General features: G+C 37.8%; 2 protein-coding genes across 3 annotated transcripts; both read left to right on the forward strand.

The window, feature by feature from the left end:
- The first annotated feature begins 2,636 nt into the window (after positions 1–2,636).
- Positions 2,637–5,778, forward strand: LOC126721638 (uncharacterized). 2 transcript variants are annotated; one of them, XM_050424691.1, is made up of 4 exons: positions 2,637–3,003; positions 3,543–3,671; positions 4,170–4,356; positions 5,463–5,778. In XM_050424691.1, exons 1-3 carry the CDS (start codon positions 2,695–2,697, stop codon positions 4,347–4,349), a joined length of 618 nt encoding a protein of 205 aa, XP_050280648.1. In that variant the 5' UTR covers positions 2,637–2,694; the 3' UTR covers positions 4,350–4,356; positions 5,463–5,778. The 2 variants fall into 2 exon arrangements, with proteins under 2 accessions (XP_050280648.1, XP_050280647.1); XM_050424690.1 differs by lacking the exon at positions 5,463–5,778 and having other exon boundaries at positions 2,638–3,003; positions 4,170–4,520.
- Positions 5,779–9,487: 3,709 nt separating this feature from the next.
- Positions 9,488–10,342, forward strand: LOC126721849 (uncharacterized). The gene has a single exon (XM_050424919.1). It carries the CDS (start codon positions 9,488–9,490, stop codon positions 10,340–10,342), a length of 855 nt encoding a protein of 284 aa, XP_050280876.1.
- The last annotated feature ends 607 nt before the right edge of the window (positions 10,343–10,949 follow it).

Consider the following 10,949-nt stretch of genomic DNA (forward strand, 5'->3'; position numbering starts at 1 on the left):
AGGTGAAATGTTGCCAGATTTCTGTCACGAAAATAAGGCGAAATGCTGCTAGATTTTGTCGTCGAAATTTGGCAACAATTCCAAATGTGCTAGCAAAGCGTTGATCAAGACCACACCCCTTCCAAAATCAAACCTCAAAGCCTAATTCATTTGAAGCCCCAAAAGCTAATGCCAATAGCTTATTTCAATTGCCAATGTCCAAAAATCAAGGTTTTACCCAAACAAAGGGTTGTCTCCGGACAAGCGTTGTGGGGTGCCTAACACCTACTCCACACGTAACTAGACTTTTGAACTCCAAAAGTTATCTCTCTCTCTCTCTCTCTTCATTAATTTTAACAAGGTATAAATACAACATCTCACATTTTCTAACAAAATTATATTACATAAACATTTTTTTATTGAAAAATAAAGGGTAAATTACATATTTGGTCCCTATTCTTTACGCCATATTTCAATTTAGTTTTTAACATTTCAATTGTGTCAATTTGGTCCCTAACCTTTCAATGCCGTGTCAATTTAGTCCCTGTCGATATCTCTTAAATGGAAAAGTTTGACATGTCAAACAACTTAAATAAATAAATAAAAATTTGCCACATCAATTGCCACTTTAGACTAATTTGTCAATATAATTTTAAATTAGAAAAAAAAAAAAAAAAAAAAAAAAAAAAAACAACAACAACAACAACAACAAGAAGAAGAGTAACTTTTGGGATCAAAATCCCTAACTCACGTCTATCAACAAAAAAATTCCCTTTCCTCAATAAACAAAAAAAAAAAAAATCCCTAAGTCATGAGTTCTTCTCGTTTCTTAGTTCTTCACATTTTGGTCCTCTACAAAGAAAGGTGAGATGCTACAAGGAGATGATTAAAATTTTTTGGTAATCTAAGTTTGGTCTTTGTCGCGATTTGTCTATGGCAGAAATTATGGAGCTTTCCCAGCTTAATATTTACCTGGGCCAAGATCAATACTCTTCTAAAGTGCCTTCTAATTAGCTATAAATTCATAATATCCCAAAAATAATCATTTATCATCTCCTCGGTTGTGTTTCCAAAAAAAAAAAAAAAATTATCTCCACGGTTGGAAGACATAAATTGCCAAATTTGTTTTTTGTTGTCAACCATTTATCAACAAAAATTTTATATTTTTGTTTTCCTTTTCGTTCATCCTTAAGGTTCCCTTTTAATTGTGCAGATTTTTGGGTAGAAGGGAGAGTCCCAATTTCATTTACCATATCTAGTTCTCCAATTTGACCCTTCTGTGAAAACTCTTAAGGTAACCTCAGATTCTTTTAGCCTTTACTTATTGAGTATATATATATATAAGATTTGATAGGTGGCAAATGATGTGGCAATTTTTTTAAAAATATTATTTAAGCTGTTTGACACATCAGATTTTTCCATCAAAGAGATAATGACAGAGACTAAATTGACACGACACTGAAAGGTTAGGGACCAAATTGACATAATTGAAAGGTTAGAGACTAAATTAAAATATAATGTAAAAGATAGGGACCAAATATGCAGTTTACCCAAAAATAAACATTCTATTAGTGAGAATATACATGTTTGTCATCTTATTGTTCCAATTAACATAAAATTGTCAAAAAGTTAAATCCAATAATGTGGAATTCAAACCTAATAAAGTGTATTAACACCCTAATAATTGTCAAGCTAAATAATTTTTATGTTATTTTAATTATATTAATTTATTTATTAACACCCTAATATTCAAGCTATATTAATTATATTACTTTAATGATATACTTATGAATAAAATTATTTCATTATAGTTTAAAAATAAAAACATTTATGACATCATGGTGAACGACTCGGTTATTTTTCCCTATTCAACTTCCAAGATTATTGAACTAGGCAATAACCAGTGCATTACATGGATGGATACATTATAAAAAAAAGGAAAAACGAAAAGTAATTTTGAGATTCTCAAGTTAGGGTGGTCAATAACTTTTTTGTTTTGAAAAATAGAAGCCAAAATAGAATAAAAATGGTTTTCAAAGATACTTGAAATCATAAATAGAACAAAATAGTAGCATTATTCTAATTCAAAATGTTGAGATTCTCAAGTTGTGGTGGTCAATAACTTTTTGTAATTATACAAAATATATTAGAGTAAAACTAATTATTTATATAATTTTCTTTTTGCAAGTACAATTTGTATTTGAAAAACCAAGTGGTACTATGACCACACTCACTAATAAGTGGAGCCACAACCATAAATAATATCAACAATTATGAAAAAAGTTGTATACCTACTATCTACACTAATTATAACCACCTTCACTTATAAGTCGAATTTTCACGGTAAACAATATCAACAATTATAAAAAATGTTGTGTACTTATTATGCTTATGTCAAGAAGGTACAAAACATGTATTCCAATTAGTTTAATTGGCCACCATTTTTTTTTCCCAAATAAGAGATGGGATATTCTCATATTCAAGAATTCATGTTAAAATTCAATCATATTTATTAATTAAAAAAAGAAAAAAAAGAAAAAGGCACAAAACAATTAGAAGGTTCATGTCACACATGCCTTAACTCTAAAATGCACCGCTAGTGCGCAGCTTAAAAATTTTTCACTTTTCACTCCCTTTCAAAACCTATATATACTCAAAACTAAAACAGTAAAACCCCAACCTCTCTCAATTTCTTACACAAAACCACCAAAACCCATGGCGAAATACATAACCATTCTCCTCTTCTTCCTCCTTTCTCAAAACCTTAAACCGGTTCGCGAAGCCGAAGCCGCGGCGAAGCGAAGCATCCACATAACGGACGATCTTGACGATGTCGTTGACGAGGAGGAGGACGAGGCCTGGAAGGAGTGGGGCAAGAAATCCACGCCCTCTGCTGACTCCGATCTCCGGCCTTCCGATTTGTCGAAGATGTCGGAGGCCGAAATCCAGGCCGAGATGATGAAGCGGCATTCTGGGCCGTCAATGGGTTTCGTTAAGCTCCGGCTCGGCGTTCTACGGACTCCGGTAATGCAACCTGGGTTTTGTTTCATTTTGTTATTTCTATGTTGGATTACTATGGTGAAAGTCATTGAATATATATGCGTATGTTTCGGCCACTAAATTTGATAATTTGAGTATGGGTTTATGAACGTTTGTGCTAACTAGTGAAAGTTTTTGAGAACTAAACTGGGTTTTTAAAATTTTTCTTCTTTAGATATGTGAATTTAGTGAGTAATGAGTTGCTAGATGAATATATTATTTTGATTGCAAATTAATTCAAAGAAAAATTTGAGACTTTAGTTGATTTTAGTTTGAAGTGGGAAATTTTGAAATTTTCTAAGCGGATGAAGGAGTGGGATGTGCCACATTTTCAGAATTTCCAGGTGCCCAATTTTGGAAATTGACTCCTTATAAAGAAAAAATTGAAGGGGATGGCTTAAAACAGAAATGAAGAAAGAAGAAAAAGAATGTTTTTTTTTTTTATTTTTACAAGGAAAGTAGAAGGAGGTTTGTGCTATGGATTCAACTGATGGTAAAATGTGTTCTTCTCTTGTTTTCATTAGGACATGGTAGCTGAGATTGCTATGAAATGGACAAAGGTTCTGAGAACTGGAGCTATCGGAGCAAGATTCATGGGTGTTGATCGGAGCACAATCATGTTCACCATGGAAAGAGGCCAAGATACAGCTGAGGTATGTTTAATTCTCCTAATCCAAAAAGGTTAGAGATTTTGTAACTTTTTCCGGTGAAAGCTTTCTCATCAATAGTAGATGTGGTTCATTTGTTTTTTTTTTGGGGTAGATATTCTCTTCACAAATATAAACAAAATCTTCAGCAATTGTTTTCTTCACGAAAAGAGGGGTGGGGAGGATGAGGTTTGAAGACTACAAGTCTTTTCACTTTAAAAAATATGAGAAGCGCAATTTTATCTCTTGTATGAGTCCAGTGGTAAATGCCAATTCCTGAAATATGTTCTTTTTGTTTTGTTTTTCTCTTAATAAACCAACAAATGATCTTTATCACTAACAAGAACAAATTTCCCTATGACAATATAAATTTGTAAAAATCCAGTCTCAACTGTTGCATGTGTTTTGGGCTAGAATAATGGCCTGCTTCCTTTCAAGTTATTGTGTTCTCCTTTCTGTCTAATTATTGTCTATCTTGAGTTTCTGATATTTGTGTTTTCCCAGTTGAAGGAGTTTGTGTTGGACCAACCAGAGGCATATGAGATCAAGATTGGGGATCAAGCTTTTCGTAGGCCTGGAGATCCTCCTTTAGAGGAAGTTCTTGCAAAGCTCCACAATGAGAAAAACAAGGTGGATAATACTAATCCCACTAAGAATGGAAAGCAATTGAAAGAAGAGTTGTAGTTGACTGGTAATCTTTCTGGTACACAACTACATAACTGACTAATGCATTTCTTCATTAAATTTGCAATCTTTGGTTGTAGCATCTTCATTCCCCTCCCTCTTCTTTCTTACATCTTGTGGACCTATATACAAATTCAAGATATCATTTATTGTGAGCTTTTTTTCAGTCTACTTCTTGTCTCCATTGTTAAGCATCAAAGTTTAGTGCAAACATAGCATTTAGTTTTCCTTTTTACGGAATTTAGGATTTTGGTCATAAGATTATATGTTCCTACCTGAGCATAAATGGCTCTTACAATTAACACCCTAAACAGCAATGTATGATAGCGTATATGATCTTTTTTTTTTATTTTTTTTATTTTTTTATTTTTTTAAATTTTTTGAGAGAGAGAAAGACATAGACTAACACACACACACACACACGGGAGTGACCAAGGTTTAATATCACACAACTCACAATATACAAAAGCCGATAACTCTTGAATTCTGTGTGAAGGCTTTAAACCTGTATAGGGACACACAACTAGGCAATGTGGGATAACCCACTTCTTTGCTTTTTTTGAGAGAAAGACATAGACACACACACACAGGGGAGTGGGAACCAAGGTTTAATATCAGACAACTGATTTATTTAATGACGCAGAGAATAAATATCCAGATATATTACCTTAGCCACCAAGATTTGTTTTTCATCACAATCAATAGAACCTATTTAATTACAACTTTTTACTTTTTGTATTAATAGCAATTGTTCTTGTATCAAATGCACCCATTTGCTTCTCTCCTTTGAAACTGCCATGAACCAGCCCAATTTCCCATCGTACCACTAATACCACCTCTCTCTACTGCCAAATTACGACCTCATACCCACCACACCAAAGTCACAATTTTTCTCCAAAACACGTTTTGAAAATATCCTTTAAGAAAAACAACGCATAACCTCTACCACAAAGAAAACAATAAAAAGAAAATGTCAAGTTTCAATCATACGCAGAATTACGAGCATACTAGATTTTTGCACTCAAATTAGGACCCAAACACATTAGTTGATAGACAATTCTCAAAGTTACAGTAAGTGACGGAGATTTATTAGGACTAGTAACCAAATTGCAGGTGGAGGCAGAGCACTGAATCAGAATCCAAGAATCAGGAATTCAAGATACATGTTCTGGCAAGATATGTTGTTGATTAGCGATTGGAAAGGATGGGGCTTTGTGAAATAGACAAATTGGTGGGGGACTCGGTTGTGATGAACTGCTCTGGTGGTGGGATTTGCACAACAAAAGAATTGGCAGGGGAGTGGGTTGTGAGACTTTGGAAACATGGGGAGGGGTGTAAACCATTTTCAGTCCCTTCACGGCTCAACCAAGTTATTCTTGCCTAGCTGAAAGTGTTTGGTACTTTGGTTTTGACCAAATCTTTTAGTTGCTCCAAACATCTGAAAGTGGGGAAAATACTTATAAAAAAGAATGTTTTACACTGAAAAAGTGAACAAATTTGGAGATTCTGGCATTTTACCCATTTTTTTATAAAAAATTTAGCAATATGCCCTTGTTTCCAAACTATATAGGGGCGTGTCCCTGTTTTGATACTCGATTACCTTAAAATTGAGTTTCAATTAAATACTCGATTTGCAGAAAATCGAGTTATGCTTGATCAAACTTAAAAAAAAAAAAAAAAAAAAAAAAAAAAAAAAAAATGCATGGAACTCGAGTTCCTAGAAATTGAGTTCCATGCAAAAAAAATTTTAGTGTAATCGCTCCATACAAGGCTCAAGAAGCCTTATAGTGGCGTTTTTAAGTTCTATATTTTTAATCCCTAGCGCGGCGTTTTTCTGCAAATTTTTTTTTATAAATATGATTACCCCATACCAAGTTCAAGGAGCCCTATAGTGGCGTTTTTAAGCCATATAGTAACGTTTTAAAACTTTATAGCAGCGTTTTCCTGCAATTTTTTTTTTCCAAGTGTGATTGTCCCATGGCAAGTTGAGGGAGCCCTATAGTGACATTTTTTATCCCTATAGTGATGTTTTAAAGCCCTATAGCGGCGTTTTCCTACAGGGTTTTTTTTCCAAGTGTGATTGTCCTATGGCAGGTTGAGGGAGCCCTATAGTGGCGTTTTTTAGCCTTATAGTGGCGTTTTAAAGCCCTACAGTGGCATTTTGGAACTCGATCTCCATAAAATCAAGTTTTTTCTTTTTTTTTTTTTTTTTTTTTTTTTTTTTTTTTTTTTTTTTTTTTTTTTTTAAGTTTGATCGGGCATAACTCGATTTTAAGGTAATCGAGTTTCAAAACAGGGGCACACACCTATATAGTTTGCAAACAGGGGCATATTGCCAAATTTTTTTGCCAAATAGGGGCAATAGGCTAGATTCTTCGAACAAATTTGCCATGAAATGAAACTTAATAAGGATAAATTTGCCTTTTTATTTATTTATTACTAGTATTATGTCCGTGCGATGTACGGTTTGATAAAAAATTATATATAAATTTAAAAAAAAAATTTGACAATATAATTAAATTTAATTACAAATAAAATAGTAAAAATATTTTAAAGATTATAGCAAGTTTTAAATTTTTAAAAGCTTTTAGTAGTTAATGGGCTGGGCTTTGCACGGTTTTGGTCATAAACTTATAACATGAATAATTTTATTGAGAAAAACTAATTAATGATTGAAGAGAAATGATATACTTGGTCGGACTAAGACATAACTTTTAGGACATGTTTGGTAAATTGTAATAAGCACGATAATGTAATAGTTATTCCTATGATTTAGCTATTCAGTAGTTTGGTTATATTTTTATTACAATAAATAGTCATTCTTCATGAATAGTTATTCTTTAAAATAAGGAATAACTATTTATCTCTAAAATGGATGCAATAGTTATTCCTCAGTATTTGCATTAATTTCTACAATTAATATATTTCTAAATAAACAAAATTTTCATATGTACATAACAATCATAAAAAAAATATATCATAAAAAATAACTAATATCTCTTTCAAATTTAAAAAAAAATATTATTTTTTAGGAAATATAATTATATGAGTAAGATATTTCTTAAAATATATCTTAAGTTTAATTTAAAATGCTTTCATTCCATTGTTTTCAAGATTTTATTATTGTGTTGTCACCAAATAAATGAATAGTAATAAACATTACAGTATTTTGTATTCATTGTTGTGGGGGTAAAATTCATCAGTCAACAGTGGGCCTTGGTACCCATGCGGAGCCCAGCCATAATAGGAAGTGAAGACATGGCCAGAGGACTTCCAGCCCAACCCTGTTGGGCCGGACCGGGCTTGTTTAAGAGGCGTCCGAGGAGGAGTGTCTCCTCGGACGCACCAAATGGGAGTCTAACGCACACCCTTCACATGGTGGGAAATCGTCCCAAATCGAGGGGAAATGCTAGACGTTCAGGGGGCAACCACAACTGCCGCATTAAATGCAAGGAAGCTACTTTTCCAGCCGCATTAATGTAGAAAAGACAGGAGAATAGTATTATCTTGGCCAGTGTAACTCACAGAAAAGGGGGGGGTGTCCTATGAGACAGGCACTCAAGTAGAGGCCCAGATGGTTAACAAGTGTAGGGCCATAACCAATTGAAGGGTGCTATATAAGAGAAGAAATTCCCCATGACTAGGGGATCGGAAACGGGAGAGAAAAAAGCAAGGAAAAGAGAGAGAGAGAGAGAAGTTCTGTAAACAAAGCATAAGATATAGTCCCATGGACTGTTATCCCAGGAAACTTAATGAAACGTCCTCACGTTCAAATGATTGCATGGCTTACTAACAATTACGTTTACTCTGTCAAGACCTAGTTCTACAACCCACTCTCTACAAATTCATTGTTGAGGGTCTTTTGGGTCAGAATCGCTTGCTTGTTGGGCCTGGGCCCCAAACTCCGCCCTTACAATTGGCGCCGTCTGTGGGGAGAATTTGTGTCTTGACAAGTGAAATAGTAAGAAATGGAAGGATCAGGCCCGCGCCAAACTGGACGTGCAGATTCTCAACGGCAGGACAATTTTTTAAATATCGAACGAGGGAAAGACCACGATAATTAGCGAGAGGGCAGCGTGAACACCTCTCACACGAGTAAAAGCCACTCAAAAGGGAAGGATCATGCATCCCATAAGCAAAACGATCGAAAGGCTTTACAACAAGAGATTGATGATTTGAAGAAAAAGCTGTGCCAAGCACAGCAGAAACGTACTTCACCCGGCTCGGGCACTAGCAGTGACGAGGATAACGAATACCGGCGAAGATCAAGAACCCCTCCGAGCGAGACCTTTTCCTACGAGGAAGAGAGGCCTCGTAAACGCAGCCACAAAAGCCCATCTTACCAAGGCCTGGCCAACGATGCCATGAGTAAGGCCCTAGATCACATTTCCCAGTCGCCGTTTACACGTAGAATAGAGAGTGCAGTGCTTCCTCGGCGGTTCCATCAACCAACGTTTGCTATATACAATGGTCGGACTGACCCAATGGAGCATGTAACCCAATTCAATCAGAGGATGACCGTCCATACCAGGGATGAGGCGTTAATGTGTAAGATATTCCCATCTAGCTTGGGACCCATGGCGATGAGATGGTTCGATGCCCTCCAGCCGAATTCCATAGATTCCTTTAAACAGCTGACGCAGGCTTTTGGTTCCCGTTTCATCACCAGCACTAGAGTCCCTCGGCCCCTCGATTCCCTCTTATCCTTGTCCATGCGGGAAGGAGAGACACTGAAGGCCTACTCGGATAGATACTGGGAAATGTATAACGAGATAGAGGGGAATTATGATGACGTCGCCATCAGTATGTTCAAAAGGGGCTTGCCGACAGAACATGGCTTAAGAAAGTCCCTCACTGGAAAGCCAGTTACCAGCGTGCGCCAACTCATGGACAGAATTGACAAGTACAAAAGGGTCGAGGAGGACCAGCAGATGGGGAAAGGTAAAGTGAAGGTCGTCCCCCAGGAGAGGAGGGACTTCAGGTCGGAACGATTTAACAACAGTAACAGGCCGAGAAGGGACTATGTAGAGCAGTCCAGATCTACTGGGGCTCAGGCAGTCCATGCTGTGTTCCGAGAACCTCTTCACAAAATCCTAGAGAAGGTGAAGTATGAGCCTTTCTTTTAGTGGCCGAACAAGATGGTTGGTGATCCTTTGAAGCGCAATCAGAACCTGTATTGCGCATACCATCAGGAGCCGGGTCACACTACTGATGATTGCAGAAACCTGAAGAACCATTTAGATCGGCTCGTCCGAGAAGGGAAGCTGAGACATCTGCTGCATAGCCCAGAAGGATGGCAGGGACCATCGAGCAATGAAACCAGACAAAGTACGTTGAGGCCACCCATTGGCACGATTAATGTTATTCTCGCCGCACCTGGAAGGACAGGCTTTGTCCCTTTCAGGGTAATGTCAGTAAGCAGTTTCCCAATTGAGCTAGACGACAGGGAATCCAAGAGAGCCAGAGTGAGTGCCACGCCAGTAATCGGGTTCACGGAGGAAGACAAGCAGGGAACTATTCAGCCCCACGACGATGCCCTAGTCGTCACGCTCAGAATAGAGGGTTATGACGTGAAGAGGGTGTTGGTTGATCAAGGCAGCGCCGTGGAGGTAATGTACCCTGATTTGTATAAGGGGCTGAACTTGAAGCAGGAGGACTTGTCGCCCTACGATTCCCCCTTGGTTAGCTTTGAAGGGAAAATCGTCATCCCGAAGGGCATGATCAGGCTGCCTGTGCAAACAGATTCAGACGTGGTAGAAGTGGACTTCATTGTCGTAGATGCATACTCCCCCTACACAGCTATCGTGGCCCGGCCATGGCTTCATGCACTAGGGGCTGTGTCGTCAACCTTGCACCAAAAAGTCAAGTACCCGTCAGGGGGTCAAATCAAAGAAATAATAGGGAACCAGGGAATGGCTAAACAATGCATGGTGTCGGCAATCTCACGACAACCAAATAACAAACCTTCCACTTTAGCCGAGAACGGCTTATAGCAATTAATGACTGCGGTCCCAACTGCGGGCAGTGGAGGACCAGCCATGGAGTTGAACTGTGAGGAGTTGGAGAAAGTACTTGTCGGATCTGACCCTGAGAGGTTTTTTCAAATCGGTTCGGAACTACCGCCCCGGGAGAAGTCAGCACTGATTGCTTTTCTCCGACGGAATGTAGATGTGTTTGCTTGGGACCCGTATGAGGCCCCCGGGGTCGACCCAGATTTCATCTGCCACCACCTTAATGTGAACCCGACTATAACACCTAAGAGGCAGGCTCTTCGACGAACGTTGAAAGAACATACCGACGCCGTAAGGGAAGAGGTCGCAAGATTGAAGAAAGCAGGGGCTATCAAAGAGGTCTTCTATCCCGAATGGTTAGCCAACACGGTAGTGGTAAAAAAGAAGAGCGGGAAATGGCGGGTCTGCGTAGACTTCACAGACCTAAACAAGGCTTGCCCAAAGGATCCTTTCCCTATGCCCCAGATAGACCGGTTGGTAGATTCAACTGTTGGACACCCTAGAATGAGTTTTCTAGACGCCTTTCAAGGTTACCACCAGATACCCTTGGCTGTCGAAGACCAGGAGAAGACTGCTTTTGTCACCCCAG

This window comes from Quercus robur, chromosome 4 (genome assembly GCF_932294415.1).
Source record: "Quercus robur chromosome 4, dhQueRobu3.1, whole genome shotgun sequence".
In the NCBI taxonomy this organism is placed as follows: domain Eukaryota; kingdom Viridiplantae; phylum Streptophyta; class Magnoliopsida; order Fagales; family Fagaceae; genus Quercus; species Quercus robur.

Coding starts and splice junctions, on each gene's coding strand:
- LOC126721638 (XM_050424691.1), top strand. CDS start 2,695: ATGGCGAAATACATAACCATTCTCCTCTTCTTCCTCCTTTCTCAAAAC. Junction 3,004..3,542: donor TCGGCGTTCTACGGACTCCG/GTAATGCAACCT, acceptor TGTTTTCATTAG/GACATGGTAGCTGAGATTGC. Junction 3,672..4,169: donor GAGGCCAAGATACAGCTGAG/GTATGTTTAATT, acceptor GTGTTTTCCCAG/TTGAAGGAGTTTGTGTTGGA.
- LOC126721849 (XM_050424919.1), top strand. CDS start 9,488: ATGGTTGGTGATCCTTTGAAGCGCAATCAGAACCTGTATTGCGCATAC.